Source organism: Zonotrichia albicollis, chromosome 2 (genome assembly GCF_047830755.1).
Source record: "Zonotrichia albicollis isolate bZonAlb1 chromosome 2, bZonAlb1.hap1, whole genome shotgun sequence".
NCBI lineage: Eukaryota > Metazoa > Chordata > Aves > Passeriformes > Passerellidae > Zonotrichia > Zonotrichia albicollis.
Genome location: NC_133820.1, coordinates 102727626 through 102753175, shown reverse-complemented (window position 1 = coordinate 102753175; position 25550 = coordinate 102727626). Strand labels below are relative to the sequence as shown.

The 25550-nt window shown below is 39.9% G+C and overlaps 1 protein-coding gene across 2 annotated transcripts in view; it reads left to right on the top strand.

Moving 5' to 3' along the window:
- Nucleotides 1-22597, top strand: part of EDAR (ectodysplasin A receptor) — a 73203-nt gene extending 50606 nt beyond the window's left edge. For both annotated transcript variants that reach the window (XM_074535901.1, XM_074535900.1), the window contains exons 5-12: nt 4044-4129; nt 13041-13127; nt 14257-14385; nt 14520-14594; nt 14899-14971; nt 15661-15820; nt 18579-18639; nt 20055-22597. In XM_074535901.1, the coding sequence (XP_074392002.1) occupies nt 4044-4129; nt 13041-13127; nt 14257-14385; nt 14520-14594; nt 14899-14971; nt 15661-15820; nt 18579-18639; nt 20055-20374 (991 nt within the window). In that variant the 3' untranslated portion in view covers nt 20375-22597. The remainder of the gene's footprint in view (nt 1-4043; nt 4130-13040; nt 13128-14256; nt 14386-14519; nt 14595-14898; nt 14972-15660; nt 15821-18578; nt 18640-20054) is intronic.
- The last annotated feature ends 2953 nt before the right edge of the window (nt 22598-25550 follow it).

Below are 25550 nucleotides of genomic sequence, written 5' to 3'. Positions count from 1 at the left end.
TATAACCTTGACAATATTACATTTCAAAGTCTGCAAACCAAAGCATACATATGCACTCTTGATGGTTTTTTTGTAGGGTGAGTAAATACTCTAAAATACAACCTCTCCTTACATACCTTTTCAGTTTCTGCCACTATTCCTTTTTGGTTTAGAGAGTAATTCCTACTGTCATTTGGCTTTTGTGCAGTTTGCAGATGCTGTATAACCCACACTCCTTATAGCACAGGAAGCCTCGTTAAAGAGGCCCTGCAAGCTTACAGGTTTATTTTACCAGTAAGTCTTTGTGAAATTTTCACAGTTTACAAATAAAGTGACGGACTTGTCTAGCTGCCAGCCAAACAGACTGATGATGTGACATGAAAAAGCTCCCTCTTGACTTCCTCTCATATATCATAAAGAGCAAGAAACTTAAATAGTGGTCACAGTTGCTGTTTTGCAATTTTTGTCAGGACTAATGAGGTTACCCAGGTGGGAGCAGGGTGCTGGCTGAAAATAATCAGCTTGCACAGCTGGTGCTTGGGAAGAAATCTCAAAACATCGTGTTTGCACAGGTGTAGCCCGTAGCAGAAACTGGTCTGCCGGAATCTGGCTGTGTGCCCCTCCTCCTGCAACGCTCAGGTCCTGGGATTGTTTGGCAAAGCCAGCAGTTAGGGAGAAACACCCTCTCAGTGCAAGCCTGAATAGATGGAATTCTCTAGATAAACTAAACATGAGCTAAAACAAGCTCTGAAGTGCCCTGACTCCTCATGCTACTTAGAGTTCTCAGAGTTTGCTCCTGGGTGCTGGTGGCTGAAATGCAGAGCCTGTGTGTCAGAGAAGAGAGCTGGTGAGTAGCTGATTGTCCTTATTGTCGCCTGTGCCACAGGGACAGCCAGGTACCAGGGTGAGTGGCACTGGCAGGGTGCTCCCTTGCCTGGGCAGTAACCCTCAGACAGCCCCTGAGCAGATGTGAGGGATAAAATCAAGGTTTCCATTTCCAGAGGATTGCTTCCATAACACACTGCAGACCTGCCCAAGGTAGCAGCCCACATGCTGCTCTTTTCACTTAAGGACATCTCATCCCTTTGCTATTTTTCACCAGCTCAGTAAAAAAGCCTGAGTAAAAGATGAGCATATGGCACATTCTGCACCAAAGTTTTCAGACAAAATACCACTGAAAGTGGCAGCCCTTCCCAGTGGCTACAAGAGCCATCCTCTGTACTTTATCTTAAAATAGGTGCTGGATAATTTTTTTTTTCTTCTATTTTCTTTTTTTTCACTATTACTCATGACCAGTTTTAGGGGAGAAAGAGGCCTTTGGTACAAGAAAGGAAGTCATCCACTGTTTATTTGTGTTCCCTCTCATATAAAATAGAAATAACACTGTTGTGTTCACAGGAAGTGTGCAAGACAGGGGAGATTTTCAAGGCTTAGTTCCAAAGCTGTGATCCTCAAAACCAAAGTCCAGTTACCAGTGAACTCTAGAGGTACCTAGACTGAACCTCCTGGGACGCTGCAGGCTTTGTCCTCTGCTCCCTGCCCAGAAGCTCTTCCATCATGCCAAATAGACAGGTTAAGAATGTGGAAATTAGGTGTGACTCAGCCTATTCCCTCAATGGGGTGATCCATGAGGTGTTCCTGGAGTGAGACTGAGATCACAGCTGACTACAAGCAGCAATGGCAGGTCACAGCAAGGGTCTCTCTAGCCTGGTTGTCTGTCTTCATTCAGCAGTGGCCATAAGAACAGGTCAAGTACAAATAACACATATTCTTTATGCTGTCCCAGCACCTATTTTCAGCTTGGGCTAAGTCTCCAGTCCCCTACAAGATAAAATTGCAGTGGGATAATTTTCTTTCTAAATGCAGTCTGAAATTCCTCTGCTACTGACATTTCTCCATTTCATGTGTTTGTCCATGGCTACAGCAAATGCAGGATCAGTTCTCTGAGAGGCTTTAAGAGAAGGAGTGAATGCTCCTCTGTTTCTGCATGAAAAAGTTTAGCCAGTGAATTTCTAATGAAATTAAGTGCCACCTTTTCTGCTCTGGATAAGGCAGCAGATGCCTCCACCAAGGATACTCCTCCTTGATGTTTCTCTGCAAACCATCCCCTGCTGAGAACACCCACCCCTCTCCTCCTCCTGTCCCAGTCCCAGGCTCCCTGTTATGGTGGGAGGGCAGACCTAAATCCAGGTCCAAGTCCCTGAGTCTGCAGTGACACCACCAAGGTTAGCCCAAGATAAGCCAGTATGGTGTTAAGCAGGAAAACAAGTCCAGTTTTCAGTCCAGCCTCTATTCTTGGATTTTGCCTGTAGCCCCTCCAAACCTGAGCCTGGCAGGTGCCAAGGAAAGAAAGAATAAATATCACAGTGGAAGAGTAATACTGTGAAAATTCATTTTGTCATTAGTGGGTCACTACTCTAGTTGGTGATAAAAAGCTATGACATATCTCCAACATTACCTTTAATATCTGGTGCTTTGGAAAGTAACCAGAAACACAAATCTGTTGCCACTACTTTGTGGGGGTGAGTCACTAATGCTTGCAGCTGGAGAGTTTCCTACTCATGTGAGTGAATGGTTCCCTCCATGAGCATCCTCTTCAGTTTTCTTTGCATGTCCTCCACCATTCTGCATTGTGGTGAAAACCAAGAATTCTTCCACCAGCTTGATTTAATTAATTGTCAGAAAGATTGTTTGTCTTTCCTAAACCAACACAGCTATTGGACTGTGGATCCTAACTGTCCTGTGTTTTTCTTCATAGATTTATATGTGTCTTTGGGTTCCACTCTTTTGTTTTGTGGTTTGGCAGCCTTTTCCTCTGTATTTCTTAACTGCTCTACAACCTAAAATTATATAGGCCCCATAAGAGAGGAAAGATGAAGTTTTGCTCCTGAGAATGGTTGAGTCGCCCATGGAGCACAAGAGATATTTGAAGGATGAAGTGAGGGTGAATCTTTTAAAACCAGTAAGAAAGAAATGAAGGACCATGTGTGGTTCCCCTGCTCTCTGGGTTTGCTCCAGTCCCTGCCTCCCCTTTGCATCTCTGTGTATTCCATTCCCTGGACCTATATCTCTTATCTGTCATTCATTAATACACCAACTGATTTGGATGGAAGGTTTCAGCAGTGATTTCCTAACAATGCATACATTTTCCAGAAAAAAAACCATACTTCACATGCATAGGCAGGTATATAAGAGCAGAAAACAGATCTGCAGTTGCATAAAATGTTTGTAGTGTTGAGTTCCTGTCTATGCCGAATAGATTAAGAATTTATTAATCTCTTCATTAAAATATGTAGTGATTTACAAGTGATTTGTAAAGACATATCTGCAACATCAACGGTGTGATGTTACATCAACATATGTATGATTCTGATGTAATTACTCATTAGGGTGCATGTGGATCCAGCTCTTGAGTAGCCAATTATCATATTTCAACACTAACTTTATTAGCAACCCAGAAATTCACATTATGAAAACCTTTCCTTCACACTCTAATTCCACTATCAAGGACTAATGTATAAACAATGCAGCAAGGAAATTTTAAAACATGAACCAAACCTGTAAAACCTAATCTGCCTTGCCCTGTGAGGGTATTTTTTTCTTATTTTTTCATTATGATCTGGCTCAGATTTGGTTCTAAGATTACAGAGATTATTCTTATGGTGTTTGTGAATAAAATTAGCTAACCATATCCAACTGGTGGTCTTGCTTGAAAGATTACTGCTTCAAAAAACTGCATTCTCTTTGAAAAATCTTATTTCAGGGCATGCTCTAAACTGCAGCTTGAACTCAGCAGGGAGACTAATGTTGTTTTAGGCAATGTTACCACTTCTTGTCATGTCTAGATGTTTGATTAATTACATTTTAGGAGGAAAGGAAGAAGAGAAACACAGTGTCTATTCAGGCAATTCGGAAAAAAAATAAAAAGAATAATCTTTGCCTCAGATTGCTTATAAAAGTTTTTTTAAATTATTTTATCTCCATATAATTGTTTGCTGCTGAACCATGTTCAGTCCCGTCATATTAATTTGCACTGTTTTGCCTCTTCTTGCCCTTCTCTGCAGTTACTACATGCTGGAAAACAGACCTCGGAACATCTACGGGATGGTTTGCTACTCGTGCTTGCTGGCACCTCCCAACACCAAGGAATGTAAGTGTTCTGCTGTTTCTGTGCACTTCATCTGGTTTTGACTTAAAATCATCTGGAAGCTCAATGTGAAATTTTCAGTGATTATAATTATGTTCAAACAATAAACCCAGCTCCACTTAAGCAATTTCTGCTTCCAGCAAGCCTTGCCAACACAGGGAGGGAGTGCTTATCATTTGAGGAAAAATCAGAATCTTTTATTTTAGAATCTACTATTGCTCATTTGTTCTCCAGTTTGCATCTGTTAAGAGATCTCATGCAGGACTCATTAGGGTTACTTACACAGTAGGTCCAGGAAATCCCATGTCTCTGTATTTTTTTTAACTGAGTTTCAGTTCCTCTGTGAAAAAAAAAAAAACATAGGACAATTTGTAGATTGTAATTTGTAGGAGTAAAAGGGCTTCACACCTTTTCATATCCTTTTGCTGCGAAGTGATTCAAGGCTTAATACTGATGTCTGTTGGTCAGAACTGATAAGAGAATTAGTTCTGTAAATTTCACAGACAAAAGGGTCTGTAGTTTGCTAATTGAGGAAATCGTGGATGAATGTGTGTGTGACACCTGTTCGTTTGCATACCATGTGTGAGTAATGGCTTATCTATCCTCATGCCATGGGGAGAGGGACAGCTCACACCACCACCTCTGTCCTGCAGAGGCAACCCCCAAAAAACTGCTGTCTCCTTTAGGGTGCAAAGAAAGAGAAGAAGAAAGTGAAAAAGAAAAAAAATGAAAAGGAAAAAAAATGAGGCTCTCTCTGAATGACCAAATTACTTTGACACCCCCTCAGAGAATCTGGAGAAGATCAGGACAAAAAGCTTTAAAACTAAACAACAACAACAAAACCCCAAACAAGCAGAAAAAATGAGTATTTCCCTTGTAAAACTTGATGCCTCTAAAACCAAAATCCTGTCCATGTTCTTTTCTTTTAGAGAAACCTTTGTCATGAAAAGGAATTGCAATATTTTGTCTGCTTGATTTGAAAGCAGGGGCTGAAAGTCCCAGAGCATTTATTTATGTACATAAATAGCGATTGCTTCGTTCAGATGCTGAACTGTGTATCACTGGTGCTCTTTAAAAGAGGAGAGGACATGAACATCTACCTCTTCCTACAGTTTAAGAGCTCAAGGAGCCAGGGGAAGATCAGCACCTCACAGAGCTCCTGGTGAGCAGCAGCAGTCCAGGGCACCTCCCTGAGCTGTCTGCATGCCAAGTACTGCCCTGTTGCACAGCTGCTCATCCCACTTGGCTGCACCCAGCCCTGACATTGCCCTCTGCCCAAGACAGTGGGAGTGGGTGAGGGGCAGGGTGAGTGTGGTTTTGGTGAGATAACATCTGTTGAGGAGGTGAGGTGAGGGTGCTAGGGAGGACCCAAATGGAGATATGGGAAGGAGGTGCAGAGGTAAGTCAGAGCACAAGGGTAGGAAGGTCGTGGTTTAACCCCAGCTGACAGTCCAGCCCCAGACAGCCAGTCACTTGCTCCCACCCACACAGGGAAGACAACCAGAAGGGTGAAAGTGAGACAACTCAATGAGACAGGATGGGAGAACAGTGGGCTCTCCTTAGCAGTAAACATTCCTTGCTGAGGAAGTGCCTGGACTATGTGTTACAGATGGCCAGGTCCAGGAGTATGTGCCCCTGCATGGAAACTTGCTCAGGGAATTTGTCTGATGACACATTTCATCTGGCAGAAAAGTGTTTGGGTTTGATCAAAGGCCAAGCAAATATCTTTCAGCTCATGTGCAGTCAATCAAACTTGAAATGGCCAAGGACACAAGATGAACACCCCATGCCCCAGCATCTGGAAATATTAGTGTAAAAAGGACTGGAAGTGAGAAAGAAATTCCTTGATAGGCCTGTGTCACCTTGTTGGGTTTTTTCCCCTCTCAAAGGACTTGGAACATAAATAGCACAAAATATCATGGAAAAGAGGGGAGGAAGGGAGATGACTCACAGAGACCAGAGGTTTAATTGAGGCACACATGTCACTAGTTTATGGTGTTGACAATCTCACTGGTCTGAAGGATGGGAGCAACAGTTCTGCAGCCTGGGAGGAATAACAGGCTTCAGTGGCAGCCTGTGGGCAGCAGGCACATAGGGGAAAAGGGCTGGGCACATATGAGCATAACAATGTGTGCTGTGTAGCAGAAAGCTTTTTCTTACTGCGGAGAAGGGAAACATCACCATAAAGTCTCCAGTTTGCCCCATCTTGTGCACTGTCAAACAGCTGTGTCACATTCCTGGCCTCTCAACATGCAGCTCCCTCAAGCTTCTGTGCAGGAGCTTCTGTGCTGAGCACAGAGGAGCTCCGTGTGAAATGCCGAAGGTGTGAGAGCGGCAGCTGTGCTTGAGGCAGATCATGAGCCATCAATGCCCCTTGCTGGCATAAATGGGGATCTGATACCTCTGTGATAAATAACAGCACTGCAAAAGACAGGGAGGCAGGTTTTCCATGTAAATCAAACCATTAAGGTAATGAACACCAAACCACACTAAGATGTGGCTTCCCACAGTTAATGGTGCTGGATTTTTCATCAACACCTATGGAACTGGAGTCACTTCAGGCCTCTGATTATGCAGGGTGGTTTTTTTTTGTTTTCTTTTTCTTTTATCCAGTGTAAAAGTATATGCAAGGGACAGAAGATTTAGCCATATATGGAGTTTTTCTTGCAGAGAGGTACAGTTACTGCTGGAAAAGATTTTGTCTTTTAGCAGCTGAAACTCTCAATTATGTGAATTAACTCTCCTTCTCTTCAAACTTTGATATTTGTCACTCCAATTCAAAAACTTTGAACAAAAACTAAATCAAACCCTGCTATACTAACTTTAGGAGCAAACTTTGAAGTAGAATTTACACAATTGCATCAAATACACAAATCCTTTTCCGCTCACAGATTATTGGTCTAGAGAACTTCAGCAACTGATTGAGGGTTTTCTTTTTAATGTACTGTATATATTCATAAGTGGGTATGTGCATAAAATATTTCATGCTATTTATCTCACCTTTTTTGCTGGATTTATATATTAAAAGATACAATAAACAGCCTGTGTCAGTTTTTAGGTCTCACACCTACCAATGATAGCTTGAGAAAATTAAAAAAGAAGAAACATATTGATAAAGGAAAATATATGTGGTCAGGATATTTTTTAAATATTAGAGAACAAATGACATCTAGAAATAGAAAATATTATTTTTATCATTGTATCATTAGAACTTCAAAAATAACAGATGAGGTGGAACAATTGACTAACAATTGATGTTTCCTGTGAAGAGCTGTAATCAGGGGGGCACATCCAAACCCATGTACTGAAGACTCTGACCTCAGCTTCCTTAACTGAAAGGCTTAACACAAACAAGCCTATTGCCAAAACCACTTTATTAGTTAAAATCATTATTTCAGAGAATTTTATTTTAACTTTCCATTCTTTGAATCACTAATTTCTATTCCTTGCCAGTTTTATCCTTTTGTAATACAATCAACATAAGGAACTTTTCTCCTTCTGTTTCAAATTATGCCTACAAACAAATAGGCTTGTTATCTGGAACTAACATATTTTTCTTTTTTTGAGTTTCTTGATCTCTGAACACCCATTTGCTATTCACATGTGTACTGGGAGAAATGTTGAAGGCCATGCTTTATTATTCACTGGTGGTATGACCTGATTCTTCTCTAAGGATTTCTCCATATTAGGAAGGAACCTAATCTTGGGATAAAATTGGCCAGCTTCAACCATCAGCCTCCAAGGGGAGGGATCTGAGGAGAAAACATGGGCTTTGCTGTCCTCAGCTGCTGGGAAAGCTGAGCTCAGGTATCCCTCAGGAGATTTTGTGGTCCTGGTGCAATTCTTCCCAACAAAACCACTCCCAGGGCTTTGATGTTTTCACTGGTGCTGGAGCTGCAGCTCCCACAGTGAGCACAGTGCCCATGGGAGGCGCTGAGGTCTCTGCAGGATTGCTCTGACTGGGCTCAGGAGCTGGAAAACCTGCAGAGCTGCAGCCTTGGACCACCCATTCCAATGGGCTGGCCACCAGGACACCAGGGAAATGGGAGACCAGCTCCAGGCAGGTCTGTTCTCTTCCTTACAATGCTCTAAAATCATGACAGCAAAGCTTAAATAGCAATTATCCCCTTCATGTTGCACAGAGAAAGGGGTGATAACACTGAATTCCTGGACAGAGGCTTAGTTCATGGAGTTCATGGAATGTTTGTCTATGACTTTTCAGTGCTGTGTAATGATTACAGCTCCCAGGGAGTCCTAAAAAAAACTTCAACAGATGCAAATAAATTGTCAGATTAAGGCCATGTGGCCTATAATCATCATCACTTTCCTGCCCTGGCAAAAGGAGAGAGAAATAAAATAGTTATAGACATTATAGAAAGCACAGCAGAAAAAAAATTATTTCCTTTTATGTGATGTGATTACTTACAGAGAGATTAACCAGACTGAAAACAAAAGTCAGGAGGAACTTTCCTATCATTATTTTCAGAAGTTTAATTCTCAGGAGTTAATTTACTTCATGCTCTTCCTGGTGTAATACCTACCTACCTAACTGAAGTATCTACCTGTGACTCCAGAAAATATCAGAGTAACTTATAATATTCTGTAAAATAAAGATCACTCAGGCAATCCTCCAGTGCCTAGGATATGTTCTGTTATCTCTTATTACTTGTGATATTTTCAGAGCTGGTTACTGAAGTCATATGTAGGCACCTCAGAAAGCAGATTGGCTTTGCCAGCTGCTTTAGCTTGCATGACTTTCCAAGTGCATTCCATTTGAAATATTGTTTTCCTAAGTTTGAAAGCAAACCTTTCCCATAAGTACCTGAGTACAGATTATTTAAAAGTTCTGACCCCTGCTTTCTACATTTATAGGTCTTTATTTATTACTATGTTTAGTTAAAATCCAGTTTTAACTTTGTCAGCCATAAGCTGTCTACTTTTATTGAATTTCAACTCAGTATAATTTATTTTTCATCTCATATTTCAGGCTGATAGTTACTTATTTGCATGTGTGCTTTATCCTACTTCAGCCCATAAAAGTCTCAGTGATGGCACTCAGAGCCCATCTGTGCCATTCACAGCTGGACTGTGCCTGGGAGGGGAGGGATGCATCAGGAGAAAGCAAGCTGCACTCAGGAGCACCAAATAGATACACATATAGACACCAGGTTTTTAAAATGTGTCTTATTTTATGATCACTCTGACAGTCTGTTGTGTACAGATTTGGGGATTTTTATAACATGTTATTAAATATTAAATAGACTCACAAAAATCTGTTGTTGGTTGTGAGCAGCAGTCCTTTGAACGGACCAGTAAGCTGATCCCACAGCAGCAGATCTCAGGGGCACATATGGTCTCCTACTACTCCTATGGTCACCAGATTTTCTTCCCTCACAAACACTTGCAAGGGGGCATGGTGGTAAAACCTCCTTTCCCTGTGCCCTCCCCCTCCTCCTTCTCTCATAAATCTGGTGGTTTTGTTTGTTACTTCTTACTGTAAGTTCTGTCTCGAGGTACAAGAACAACTGGAATAGTGTGTTGGATAAAGCGGAAAGGTTCATTGAAACAACAACAATAAAGTATTTTATTGCCCAGCATTTCCTGAAAGAACAAAAGGCAGTTGCATGGTAATTTAAGTTAAAGCTATCTTTTGAGTTAAAATCCCCAAACATTCAAAAGTGAACACAGATTCAATTGTTCTTTTAAACAATAAATATGGAACATTTTTTTTATTGTTTAGACTCCAAGAAAGTTACAACTAAATCACAATTTTTTTGAATAAAAACATCTATAATGCAAAAGTTGACCAACCACCAGTGATCAACTTCTTTCCTAATTTCTTTATCACATTCCTACAGTATTACATACAGGTGTCTAGGAATATAAACCACTCTTTTGCACAGCTATATTACAGCCATCAGTCTTTATTTAAAAAATAGAGTTGCTTCCATATGGTGTTTTATAACACCTCAGGATGCCTCTGCCTGAGCTATATCTAAGTCTTTGTAGATTAGGTGTCATCTATATTGGAAGCAGAATTAATAATGTGATTGGGATGCAAAACTGAATGTGCACAGGAACAACTGACATTGCAGTCATGGTGTGGTGCTGACAGGGAAAAAGCAGAAGCTATGAGTTTCTTTTTACCCATACAACAGGGATATAAACTGAAATTCAACAGAAGGTGGCACTTTGGTTCCTCTTGAAGTGCAGGTGCACGAATTGGCACTTTCTTCTAAGCCACATCTAAAGAAAAACTTTGGCTCATAATGGATATGCCAAATTATTAAATTTGACAGTAGGCTTAAAATATGTGTAACAACTAACTCCCTCCCAGGCATGTGTGAAAGGCCACCACAGTGTAGTGCAGCCTTGCCTTTGCCATGCCAGCACTGTGGAACAAAGGAGGTGGCTCTGTTCCGTGTGAGGACATTGTGCCCGTGGGCTGTGGGGCTGAGGGCTCTCATGCTGAGCGCAGGAGAGGGGCTGTGCTGTGCAGGGTGTGCGTGGTAGGGGCAGCACACCCTGCCCTGGTGTGGGCTGCAGCGGGGTCAAGTGTGATGGTGATGCTGAATGGAGAGTGATGACCTTCCTCCTTACCCTCCCTGTGCTACTTGCTGCTGCCTGACTTCCCACTTTGAAAGGCTCTGCTTTCTTTCACAGATGAGTGAAAAACATGAAGTTAACAATACCAAGACAATAAAAGATTATTAGGCAGAAATACTTCAATTCATTCATGTTTCAAGTGAAAGAAAAGAGAAGCAAGTTTGCTAAAACTCACTTGGGGAGATGAGCTGAAGCTTGTTAGCTGAACTCCAGCAGACAAAGCAGCACAGCTTGCCTGTGCTCACTGAGCGGCAGTGTCAGAGAAGCTGTTGTTGACTTGTTGCAGCTTGCAAGAACCATGCACGATTCCAATTGGCTGTAATTGGATTTGCCAGGGGGGCTGCAAGAATAGACATAAGCCTGGTGTCTGTGCATGAACATGAAGGAAAGTATCAGGCCACAGCTCTGGCCTTTTGCTAAATTTCCTCTGTTGTCCAGCCACGATGAGTAAACACAGAGGTCATGACCAAGGATGATTCACTTCAGTTTTGTGAAGAATTGCTGAAAATTTTACAAATTACCTGTCTTTAATATCCACTAAATGCAGATGACAGCTTCATTTACTAATCCCTAGATAGTCTTACTGCACTGCAGTTTCTGGAGCCCATAACTAATTCTTCTTAGAAAGAAATCTGTCACAGAGAAAGGACCAGGGGCAAGACTTATTACATAAGTCTTAGCCTTCATTTGCAAAATACAAAATGCATCTGAATTAATAAACTAGTATATTTTAAACCTAATGAAAACCCTTATTCAGTTTGAAAAGATACCAGTTATAATGAGTTAATCCATTTCCTTCCAACAAAAGATGTTTGAAAGAAGTTCTATGATTGTTAGAGAAAATTTCTTTTGGAGACACCTGCAACTCATACTTTGCAGCCTCTTTAGATGAACATTTGTCATTCACAACATTTTTTATTTAGATAGTTTCATTTTAGATAGTACTTTTTTTTCCTTTTTAAAAAACCATTTCCCTTCATTTGAAGAATGTGCATATTGCTTTGTTCTTAATCATAGGACATTTCTCAGACCATTCCAGACCATTCTTGATTTCTTGTCAAGTTTACCTGGTGATTTGATTTGTTTGAATATTTACTTGGTGAAAAGAAGGGCACAGTGAGCTCTCATCTACTTTAGTTGTCAAACCAGCTTGTGGAGCCATGTGCTGTGCACACCTTACCAGATGACTGGGACAGCTTTTTGCCTTTAAGACTGCTTGCTTGCCTTTAAGACTTGCCTTTAAGACAAAGCAGGAGGAATTTCATACTTCCTCCAAGACAGAAAATTATTTTCAGGGTCTGTTGATAGTGGCTGCATTACATACTAACCAATGGTACTAAAGTTCATTTGAGAAAGAAGATTATGTTTACTCCCAACACATTTTTGTTCTGTTTTGGAATACTGTGCAAACACCTATATAAAAGCATTCCCATAAACAGCTTTATTCTAAATAACATGCACTATTGATTGCTATTGTCAAAATATGTTATTTTATTACTTGGTTTAATGCTTTGAAAATTTGGTGCATGACACTAAGTGAAAGACTGACTTTAACCTTGACTGTAGAATTTAGACCTGGAAACCCCTATTGGACAATCTCATCCCTCTGACAGGATGAAGTCTTCCTACAACTTCTTCATTTATTGTTTCAATGAATTTTCACTCTCCCAGGAATATAGATTTGGACTGACAGGAGCTCATAAGAAGCTTATACTGCCCAGTTACATTACAGGAAATTCTAAAGTTCCCTTTTAGGACAGTACACCTCCATGGAACAGAAAAGCAATCAACACCATCATTTGTCACCTTCCCCAGGTTTTCCTGTGGAGTCATGAGGGTTTGCATACCAGCTTTACAGTGATGCTGCTAGTGAAGGATGCTTGTGAGATGCACTAGTTTGAGGAATCTACTAGCTAAGTCTCAGTCTGCAGTTGCAAATACTGGAGTGGTTTGTAAATTGAGTAATCAGCTGGACCCTGAAAAACTCTCTGCTGCCCAGGACAGATCCATAACACGGGAATCTGTGTGTAACAGTTGGCTTTTTCTTCTGAGTTCACATCTGTTCAGGAGTTTGACTTTCACTCCTTTTGGGCAGTGTGCACAAACATGGTCTGCAACCCAACTTTCAGTGTATCAGTAACACATTTTGGGATTAGGGACTGCCCAAAGAGCATGTAGTTCTTGGGTCCTTTGCTAATAAATGGGAATGCAACCAAGCCAAGTAAAGGCTCTCTTTCCTTGAGCCAACCTATTCCTTTGACTGGACAAATAACAAGGGAATTTTATGGCATTTTTGTTTATATTGCAGGTGCAGGCTCTAACTCTGGCATTTCAGCCATTTTCCCAAGCACCTCTGGCACAAGCACTTTCTCACCTTACCAGCATGCTCACAAAGGTAAGAATGCACTTTTTGTGAGGGTTAATTTAGCAGCTTTTTGTTTTCAAAAGGGCATCAACAAAGTGCAACCAAACTGAACATATCTGTTGCTATTTTCATTGTCATTATTTCCAGATTTCTAGGACTGCTATTAGAAATAATTCACAATTCATTTTTTTTCTCAGTTAATCAACATTGCTGTTTGTCAGCTAAACATAAAAAGGATTTGAGCTGTACCCAGTCATGCCAGCAATAAATTTAGCCCATTATTTGTAGCTTTACAGAAATAGCACTCTGCCTCAGCAAAGCTTAGCTTAGAATGGTGAAAACAACTTCATGCACAAATATGGTCAGTCTCTTATTGAAGTAACATAAACAGTTCTCCAGCACAATCATTTGGCTTTTAAAATTTTTGAACCTGAGAAGACAAAATGGAAAAGATGCAGTTAATAAGGTACTGACAATGTTGTTCTTCTTGGTATTGTCTGAAAACATGACTGCTAGGATCACATTTTCAGAGAAATTAAAGCTTTCATGCCTTTTAGCATATCTGTAATTTTCTGCATCCTTTCACACCTTTTCAATTCTAGCCTTTTGCATCCAAGTTTTCTTTCTGAATATCTTTTCACCTTGCTTTTTTAAAATTCACCTTTTGGCCATACTGGTTTTTAAGTTTCTCTTAGAAAAACATCCATTTTTCTACATGTGCATTTTGTCCTCCTTTTAACTTAGAGCTTTTGAGGCAGCCACAGTTATCAACAGTCATTTTAGCTCTTTCTCCCTTTGTATATTTACTGGCTTTTGTCTTGTCAACGCTGATTCCAAGAATGCAGTGCTACAAAAGCTTCTGCTCTTGCTTATGTACAGCTTCCCATATTAAAATACAATTTCCTACATCTTTTCATCTGATAAATCATACCATCAAATATTCTTAATGAATACTACTAACTGGTTTATGCATAAATATCAAAATTTTGACAAGTTTTAACTTGGCTTTGAGACACAACACTAAGTTTTTCAATGCTTAACAAGTAACCAAGACTCAGATGTACTAGAGAATTATGCAAACCATGTGTACAGCAGACTACAAACTGTTAGCTGGTCTGATCCCAAGAGTTGCCCCTTCATTTATTTTTTTTCATTCCAGCAGATCTTTCAGGACAAGGACATCTGGCTACAGCTCTTATAATTGCTATGTCCACTATCTTCATAATGGCTATTGCCATTGTCCTCATCATCATGTTTTACATTGTAAAAACAAAGCCATCTGCTCAAGGTAATTGTTCAGCAGGTAAAATTTTAGTTGCAAATGCTATTTTAGAATTTAGAATATTCTATTCTATTAGAATATTCTAAATTCTATTTTAGAATTAATCTGAGAATAATTAGTGTTATATTTGTATATTCTAGCCTGTTGCAAGAGCCACTCAGTAAAAAACGTCGAAGCTCAGGCTAACACTCAAGAAGAGAAGAAAGAAGTGCAAGGTACAAGTTGTTTTAGTTTTGCTTTTTCTATCCAAGACAAGACTGGGCTTAAATATTCCTAATACTTTTCTCTTAATTACAGTTTCTCCTTTGGAGTATGTAAAACCCTCATCAGTTTACTGAAGAATTGCCTATACTAGTTTTTTGTGCTTCCAAAATGTCACTTAATCCTCTGATAGCTATTAAAAGTAGAGCAGAGAGATTTATTTTGTCAGTAGGGTTGCCAGCAGAACTAACTCCTGACACAAAGCACTGGTTTGGAAACTTATTGCCAATTTAAACTTCTCTAATTGTTGTTCTACAGATAATGTTGTGATATTCTCTGAGAAAGAAGAGTTTGAAAAACTTACAGCAACTCCAGCTAAGGCTGTCAAAAGGTGGGTAAAAGATAAATATATTGCCAGTTTCACTGAAATGGGGGAGGCACATGGTCATCATTCATCCTGGTACAGTGGAACACATAAACAAATTTGATCGGTATGCTGGCAAGTTGCTGCAGCAGGGCAAAGACCAGATGCCTTAGTGGGCTCTTCCCCTCTGGTTTCTAAGAGATGATAACAGACATTGTAGAGACACCTGTGTCCTCCCCATTCCCTCTGTGACCAATTCATCAGCTCTTTGGCCTCCATCTCCTCTTTTGAGAGGTTAATTTCTGGGGCCTGAGTGCAGCTCTCATTCACATGGCCTTACTGAGGCTCCCCTTCCCTTCTAGGCAGGAAGAGTAAAAATAGCCACTGCAGGCCTTAAGGGAACACCTTGTCCCTAGCATCATCTGCATGGCATGGTGTGGGAGTTTTCCTCATCTTATCTCTGCTCAGCAGCCAGACCTGCCTGGTAACATTATTAGGGTGGGCTAAACACTGTCCTCATTGGAAAATCCCTCTATGAAAGGATTCTTGCAAGCTACTGGGGCTTGGTGGGCGTTGCACGTACACACTGGGCTGGTGAAGGCCTTTACAGTCACAGAATTTCAGAAGAAAGGCATTTTAAACATGGAAAACACTTTCATTACTCTCAAGAAGCAAAAAGAGGCTTCACTAAGATAACCATATCCTTCATTTTCCAGTGAAAATGATGCATCTTCTGAGAATGAGCGACTCTTAAGCCGGAGTATGGATAGTGATGAAGAAGCTGCAGTTGACAAGCAAGGGACTCCAGAGAGATGCTTGTTATCTTTAGTGCATTTGGCCAGAGATAAATCTTCTACAAGCAATAAATCAACTGGGGTAAGTCTACCTTGAGATTTAAAAATTGAGAGCCTTTTTCTACTTTTTTTTAAAGAAAAAAAATGTATGAACTATCAACCCCCCAAAATGCACAGTAGGGTAGATCAGACTGATTTACAAGAGCTTCTCCAGACAAATTTGTTATAGAATCTCCTTTGCATAATGACATATATGCATATGTATAGTGTTCAGGGATAGAAATAAATTTTTCTACAAGACTAATTAATTTGCTTTTTTGAGTATTATATTTTATAGTTTCAAGAAAGAAAAGACCCATATAATAGCAATCCCCTGTCATAGCTAATGCTAAGAAAGTAAAATAATGAAGCAGGCTGGATTTGGCTGACAGCAGAACATCTGAGTACCTTGACCCAGCTGCATTGGTATTTCCACAGCACAGATTTCTCAATGATATCCGGTGTCGTGCTTGGTTTCCATGTGGAATTTTGAAAAACAAACACATAGTTTGAAGGTGATTCCTGTGCTCTGAAGGACACTGTAATCCACTGTTTTGCTGTGGAAGGCCTTTACTTGTTCCTGCTGAGCATGTCCTGCTCAGGGCATTTTCATCATTTTAAGGCACAGTTAAGGCCACACCTCACCCACACAACCTTTCAGTTTGTCTTAACATCAAACTACCCTTAAAAAGAAGGTGTCTGCTCTGATCTTTTAGTATTTCTAATTTATTTTAAAATGGCTATATCTAGGTCCAAATCACATAATTAATATATCAAATATCAGATATGTTTTAAGAAAACATAGGTTTGAAAATGCATCTTTTAATGTTTGAATGTTTTAAATTGTTGGGAGAATCAGCTCAAAATTTCTAAAACACACCACTTTTCAGCTGAGATCAGACACACCAAATCTCAACACAAGTTAAACAGTTTTGTAGTTGTAGATATTTATGGCCATCTGAAAATAACTTACTATTTCAATGCTCACACTTTAAAGTTTGGGTTTTTGAGGTCTCTCTAAATATCCAACTTTATGATACTTCTGTAAGCACTGGCTTGAAATAGGATAATACACCTTGGGTAGTCATGAAATTAGAATATTCCATAAAAAAGAAGGTTACCTTCAAATCATAGATACATTCTCCACAGTAATTTAGATAGATAACTCATAAGTGCACCTAAAGCATGGACTACTTCTTCCAGACTTGTTCTAACACATCCTCATGGACTAAAGACTGCTGACAAGGGCTGAAGACAGACTTTTCAATGAAAGAGCAGATTGCATCAAGATTCTCCACTCCATACCTATGATGTCACAATTAAGCCAGTTGCCAGAAGTTAGAAAAGCAATAATTTTCTTCAGATTGGGAATTAAGTTACTAGCACAGGAAGGAGTACTCAGAGCACTTAGATAGGGATAAAGAAAATTAGAGGTTTGCTATCAGCCAAGTCTTTTTCCTAGTTATACAAAAGCCCATTTGCAATGTGCAGCCACACAGAGGATTATCAGGCCAAACATTTCCTGTTTGCTTTCAGCTTAAGGTTTAAACCCCCCCCCCCCCCCCATCTTCTGGCTCTGGTAAAAAGAGCATCTTGCATAATTCTTCAAGAAATTGCTCAACCTGCTTCTTTACCCTAGAACTGGAGGGAGAATGAAAATAATCGTCCAGTAGTTTTCTTAGGAGGGGTTTTAATAAACCCCATTAAATTTCCCAGTTTCAAGGTTCTGAACCAGGTGATCCAAGCCTACAGTGGCAACACAACGGACTGAGCACGGGGAAGTTACAGGAGGAAGAGCTGAAGGACACTCAGTGCCCGCACTGCATTGCCCGTGGCACGATGCGCTCGCACTGCACCCGCCAGGCGCGCTCCAGCTGGGGCGGCCACTCTGCGCTCTCCAGCTGCAATTCCATTAATCCGCGTCACTGGTGCACCTTGCCCTTCACTGCCCAAATAAAGTGAGGGAAATCTTGCCACAAAACCAAGTGCTGGAAGCAGAGCTCTTATTCAAGCCTCGTTCTCAGTGAAAAGTGACAAATTTGTGGAGGTCAAAAAGACAGCTTTTCAGCTTTTCTAATGAGAGCTGGCTCAGGGAAGAAAATTTCAGTCCCTGAGAGCTCATGACATTTTGACATTTGTTTCCACTCCACATCGAATCCAAAGCCAAAACTTGAGAATATTTTGCTAAATGAAACTATATAAAAGTGTCCATTTTTAGCTTGAAAAATGTCAGGTTTTCAGTCTTGTTTCTTTCTTGTCAAAAATGACTAGATCCCCCTGGACGTCAGATTTTTCCTCTCTAAAACTGCACTTTTTTTTTCTTAATGTATTGTAAAATATTTCAGTTAATTAGTAATGCATTAAGCAGATCTACATCAAGAGACAGAAAGGAAGAGCCCCTCCTCTACAGTCCTTTTAGATTGTTGGAAGAAGGCAATTTCAGTCTGAATTTAATTCCAGTCCTGACCTGGTTTACCTAGGCATCCCTACATTCTTCATTGTGTATATGGTACAAGATTTATCCTCATTCTCAGGAGTTGGAGCAGAAAAGTACTGGCTCTCAAAAAAAGTCTGGAAGTTGAGATGAAAGATCTCTAGCAGTGGCAAGTGAAATCAGAAATATGTTTATGCTTCATGGAATAATTGCTGTGTCATTTTCTTTGAGTCTTCAAAAGGGACCTTTGAGGGCACTGTGTGATAACCCCATGAAATGGAAAGGTCCCACAGACTTTCCACTGCTGTCTGCTAATTGTTTAATCTTGTAACTGAATAATTAATGAAATAAATCTCTTCTCATTTAGATTCAAAGTCGAAGGAAAAAGATACTTGACGTGTATGCTAACGTATGTGACGTTGCAGAAGGTGAGTGGACAATTTGCGCCTGTGTTAAAATGTGCAATCAGATCACAAGCATTTGCTGCAAAGTAAGAAAGGCTTCTGGCTGTCTATGGAAAATAGTCCCAAACCAGGGAAGTCCCTCTGTAGGCAGGTTTGTATTCACTTGCCAGGAGCCGTGTGCTCAGCCCTGACCCCAGAGCTGCCCAGGCTGGCCTTGGGCTGGAGCAGGCCACGGCTTCTCTCCAGGCATGTGCATGGCCTTCCTTCCTGTGGAGAGCAGCAAGAGTTGGGGTGGGCTGTGCTGGGACACACAAGCAGACCAAGATGCAGGGAAGCAGTTTTGCATTCCCCATCTAGAGGAAACCTGAGGTCTTATTTCTTTAGATAACAGATTTTAAAAAGTTACAAATATGAATGTGTGATTTGGGGAAGGTCAGGATTGAGGGTAAGACACAAATCTCAACCTACTCTGCTTCTCTAAATTCTGTCCCACATCTCACAACAAAATGTGGACTTTCCAGGCTGTAAGTGTTTTGACTCTGTTTAGCACTTGACTACCTGAACTGTTTTAGCAGGATGTATAAATTAAGTTCCCTGCAGAACAGGAGCTGTGACTGCATTTACTTTCCACACACACACACACACACGCACACACACGCACACACACGCGCGCACACACACACTTTGTGTGCACATTTATGAGTATGCTGTAATTCAGGGAGCTCTGTCTCCCATCAGATTATTTCTGATGGGTAAAAAGCAGAAAAACTACAGAAGCAAAAGTCTGGTTTGGGAAAAATGCTGTAGCTGGTTCTCTCCTCTGTTTTCTGAACATGAATACATAGAAAATATGTCCAGGAGAAAATAGCCTTTTCCCCACAGGATGAATGTTAAATCCTCCCTAGAGATTCACAATAGTAATGACAGTTCAGCACTTGCAGGGATGTTTATGCTTGCATCTGGCATCATTGCTTCACCTCACTTCTCACTTTCCTACGACGACCACTTTCAATTACAGATATGTTTCAGCAGCTGCTGGTGACAGTCTCAGGGAAGGGTCAAAGCTGTCTCTGGAGTTCAAACACTGAGCCTGACGTGTAGGAGTTTATTAATGGGGCTGCTCACTAGGGACATAGTTGCAATATACTTTTTCTAACAGCTAGTAAATTGTTGAAGGAAAGGGCAGAGCCATGGGAATTCATACCACCTGTCTATGATTTCTTTTCCAGGCAACTTTTTACCCTAATTATGATGTTCTACTGTCATTATGAAGAATTAATTTGGCAATATGCAATAGTAACTTTGGACCTAGACATAATCATGTACTATCACTTATAGATTTTAGCCGTATTCATTGCTAACAGCGTAATCTCTTGTACTTTAATAAATGTCAAGACTTGTACCCAGAGGCACCTGACAATCTCCCCATCCCTTTGCAGGTTTGAGCCCTACAGAGCTGCCATTTGACTGCCTGGAGAAGACCAGCCGAATGCTGAGCTCCACCTACAACACGGAGAAGGCCATAGTGAAGACGTGGCGTCACCTGGCCGAGAGCTTTGGGCTGAAGCGGGACGAGATTGGCGGCATGACGGACGGCATGCAGCTCTTCGACCGCATCAGCACGGCGGGCTACAGCATCCCAGAGCTGCTCACCAAACTGGTGCAGATCGAGCGGCTGGATGCAGTGGAATCCTTGTGTGCAGACATTCTGGAGTGGGCACAAGCAATGCCGGCTCCTGAACCAGCAGGGACGTCCTGACACGCCTGCCTGGGGCCTGCACCTCCACATCAGAAGCGTGATTCCAGTAAGCACTGCATCAAAGACTTTGGACTAAAGACCATTGATGCTTCTCCTACACAACTGCTCACCATAGCCAATGGGAAGCTCTTCTTTTTGACTTCTAAAAGTGAAGTAACACATCCACCAAATCGAGAGCAGAAATTTCCCAAGAAGCTTGGCATGAAACATGTCATGAAACAAAATGATCATGTTGAAAAGTTACTGATAATAAGCAGAGACACAAACATCCATTCTTCAGTCTGTGTATGAGTAGGAGGGCAAATAACCCTTCAGGAAAGGCATTTAATAGTTCTCCGAAAAGAGAAGTATTAGGGCTTTTAGGGCTTATTTCAATGGTTCAATGGTTTAACAGTTACAGTCAGAAGCAGTACCACACCTACAGTATCAATTAATACACATTAGGCACATACATTTCTATCTGCTCCAACCACTTTCATTTTCTACATTTATTATGGGTTTGTTGAATCTAGAATTATGTGTGTTATGTGCGTAGGTGTATATGCACAGTCCTCAGATTGACCAACTATGCTACATGGAAAAAGAGTCACCATAACTTACAGATTGAAGTGCTTCAAAACAATCTACATAATGCACATAAATGCACTCTTGGTCCATTCTGACATTTCAGAAATTATAAATTCAAGTAGCTGACTTGCTGAGGACAGGCTGGTTAGCAAGTGGGCAGTTACTCCTTGCAAGTGGAGAGCAAAATCTTCTTTTCTTTACTGTTAAGAAAAAAGCAAAACCAAAACCAGATTGTCCACTACCATTAAGATATACTTTTCCAGTGATGACATCTATATATCAAATTATATTCAAGCCAGAGGAATTCCAGACAACAGTGGTGCACATGTGACACAAAGAGCAAAAAGAGTGGGTTTCTTTAGAAACCCTTGAGATGCGGAGGAAAACGTGTTTTTAATGCTATACTCTTGTAAGCCTAGACCATGAGCACAGAATCCACCAGTAACATTAAACTCATCTGGAAGGTAATGCATTACTGTGGGTTTGTGAAGTACAAAAATTGACCTAATTTGGTTTTCTTTTAACTAATGTCTGATTTTCACAATTAAAATTTATCTAAAATTCATTCAGACCACAGGTCAGTGTCTTCTACCAAACCTATTTGCCTAATTTATAGCCAAAATAGTGATGATGGATTTCACCAAATGTAACCACTAAATTAAGATATGTGTCAATTACAAAAGTTACTTCTTAATTTCCAAAATGCATGACTAAACAAAATGCTATTAAAAATATGTACTATTACCCAGAATTTAACAACCAGTATTCCATCACTTAGTAACTAGATCTTATTTATGATAGTATCATAATTGTGCAAAACATTTATCATCACCCTTTAACATCTATATTTAGTATTGTTTCAGCACTTGATTTGTATATCAGGGAAGTAAATACTGCAACATAAAACCTATCCTTCTCGTTATTCTTTTTCCACCCTTTCTTTGATATCATAACACACTCTTCATTAATCTGCATATGCCAAATTTGGTAAGATTTTAACTCTTCTTTCAATGATGCAGCAAGCTGCACTTATTTGAAATTTAACTAGCTGATTGATGTTGAATTTAGGTGTGAAATTCTTGTCTTAAAATCAATGACAAATTCATACTGATTTCAACAGGCTTCAATAAGATTTCTAGATATGTTTACAGTTCAGCAATCTTCAACATCATTCTCAAGACCGTGAATTTGCAGGTTTTACTATTGCTACTAGAATTAAAAAAGAAACAAAAGTGAAAGAAAGAAAGAAAGGGAAAAAAACCTAAGCAGCAAAAGTCGATTTTTCTTGTGCCAGTGTGTAACTACAGTGTTATTCAGTGGACTGCCTCCTATGTTTTATACACCATTTACAACAACACATCACATATTTGTTAAAAGGAAGACAAAGAAGATAGAGGAATCTTCTTCTTTTTATGTTTATTGGGCCATGAAAAGTTAGGGTTTTGAAAATGACGGTGCCAATGCAAACACAGACTATTTAACATTATTTTATTTAGTACACAGTATTTTTATTGTTATACAAGAGATGTACAGGATTGAAAAAGGAATCCTGTAGGTCTTGCCAAAGCTTACTTTCTAATAACTTTGTTTAATGCTGTATATATAACTTATTACATTGTAAAATATGAACATAAAATATACTAATAAAAGAAAGAGGTCAAACACAGTTGTATTGCCATTTCTTTGATTAAATAGCACATTGCCTTATAAATCGGTAATTAAATAGGTTAGCCAAGGGCTGGCAGGCACATTCCTGTGGTATGGGAGTGTCTTGGTAACACACATGGAGCAATCTTTGCATTCCTGTAGGATACTGATTCTCTGCATCACTTGGGAAGCAGAAACCATTTTGTCCAGAGAATTTGTATTCAGTATTTCACCTTGAAGGTAATGTGAAAATGCCAAGCCCCTTGCCATTCCTCAGAGAATCTGTACGTTTTTATCTGTGTACTGAGAACTCTGCAGACTCTGAGACTGGTGAGTAGTGTCACAGCAACAGTATCCTCATTACCATGTCTTCATTCTGCATTTCTAAATTAGCACTACTTCACAACATTAGCAGAAATCTTAACTGGATGCTTTCATTTCATGACAGGATAATTGTGTTCATGCAGTCTTAGGCTGCACAGGTGGGACCACAAGAACTGCAAGCTTCTGTAAAAAAAAAAAAAACAAACAAAAAACAGGGCACCAAGTTGTATTCCCCCCAGACTGAACCACTTACTACCTTGTAAGACTTTCCTCACCTTATCCCAGCTTCCTAGCCTGACCAATGTTGTCCCAGTTTTTTTCTTAGAGAAACTTGCTGGGCTTTGCAGACTTTCTGATTTCAGGTTGCAATCAGGGACTGTCCTCTACACAGTGTTCAGTATCTGATGGTCCCAGACTGATGACATAAATAAAAAGAAGAGAGGTGAGCTGGGCTGGAAAGGGTAGGTCCCAGCTTTGCAGTATAAAGCAACTACAGCTGAATGCCTTTGTATGCTATTATTTGGGATAATTAAATATTCACATTATTCATGAACAAAGAATAATATGCATAAATGCCCAGAAGTATGTGCTGGATTATAAACTGAAAAGGCATGCCAGTTCCATTTCTCCCTGTCAAACTCTAAACTTCAGACAGTTCAGCAATCCTTCTTTCCATTAGGGAAGGTGCAATTAAGAGAAAAATTCCTACTGTTGCAGGTGAAAATCATTACCCATAGGTACCTCAATGATTCCTGTATTCAGAAGTCACTCTTCTGCAAGCAAGCTCTATACTTGTCTTGATAATAAAAAAGAAAAATTGAGCCCATGCCCTCATTATATATGGGAGAGGCTTCCTAGCACACATTTCACTAAATCTATTAATATAAACGGGGCAAGAATGGACTGTCTCAGGCTATATCTAGTTCTAGATGCACAATACTGCATATATATTCTATCCCCACATCCAAATAAGTGCTTTTGATTATTTATTGTGATGTGATTTATAATGCATAGCACCTGCTACCTCAGGCATTAATTTATCACTATCAACTACTCTTCAAAGACAGAAAAATGTTGATTCCTTTTTGCCACTGTTCTGTGAATCTAGACTGTCTGAATACTTAGGGAAGAATGGTAAAAAACCTTTGTATGCACTGCTGCAGAAGGCATCAGTGATTAGCTGTTACACAGGGCACACACAGGCATCTCATTTGCTCATCTGCTTTATTTTTTAAAATTTTTTTAAATAATTGGGGCTGCTATAATAACAAGCTTGTATAAGGATTCAAGTTAGTATAGCAAGACAATTCAGCAATTACTTTCCAACTTAATCTACCACATAGAAGTAAATAAAAAATCAGTAGGAGGTAGTGCTGAAGACTGATTAGTAGAAAGAGAAGTGAATCAGGAAGGAAACAGAGTTCAGCTTCTGAAATTCAGCCTTGGTGTGCAAGATTGCTGTGAAAAGAAATCCTCCTCACATTTTTTCACTTCAGCAGGGAGGAGGACAAATCAAGCAGACATCCAACTGCTGCTTGGTGGCTTCAAAGGATCATAAACTGAGAAAACATGTTTAATTGCATTTCTTATATAAATAACTCTTGAATCCACACACTAGAATATTGCTTCTTCTGAAGCAAAAAAACCAGTCTGGCAACATTAGTTATCTCCAACTTTCTTCAAAAGCCTGCTACTTTTCCAAAAAGCTGATGTGTGGGTGGGATATTATGCTCCTGTTTGAAACTCTACTGTATTATACTTTTTTTCTGCCTGAGGCTGGAAAGATTATTTTTACTTATTTTTTTCTCCATAATTAACTGTACTAAGGATGCCATTTTATGGACCTGAAGATGATCTTAAAGTAAACTTATTAGTAGGAATGGTTTTTGTGCTGACCTTTCAATTATTGTTAGGAGTATCCTGGCCACTGAATTTGCAGCCCTAGCTTGGGTACATCTATCAGAGCAATTACTTACCATTAAGCTGCAGTGATCAGAGACATATTATATTCAGGGAGATATTCCTTGGGTCCAGTCTAAATATGCTTGAGTAATGGGCACAAAGAGAACTGGTTTCTGGGAAAAAATATATATAGCTTCTCAGATCCCTTTCCCTCAGTTAATTCTCTCAGTGTGACTTTAGAGATCAGAATATCTTGTTATGCCTTGTTACATTTCAACTCAGGACGGTTCAAAAACAAAGTACCTACAAGCAAGCAAACAGAATGTGATTTTGTTCAAAGCTATCTCTTCTAGTAGTAATAAGATACACTTGCTTTCAAACTTAAGTAAAAAACATAAGTCTAATAAACAAAGATATTCCTAACCATGGTCAGAAGATGGCATTCAAGGGTTTCATCAGCCCAAAGACAAGATGGATAGCAGTGGTTTTGACACAACACACTACAAGAGTCAGTATCACACATAAAGCTGATCACTTTTGGAGACCTACACACAAGCAAGAGCCCATCTCAGTGCTCTTCAGGGATGTGTAATAGCCAGGATCTCAATGCTGCACAACACTATTACTCTTACAATAATTTCTGTGAGTTTAAAAATCATTCAGAGGAACACAAGGGGTCACTGCTCTGCCACTGGAGTCCCTTTAATCATTTGGAAAGTGGAAAATTACCAAATTG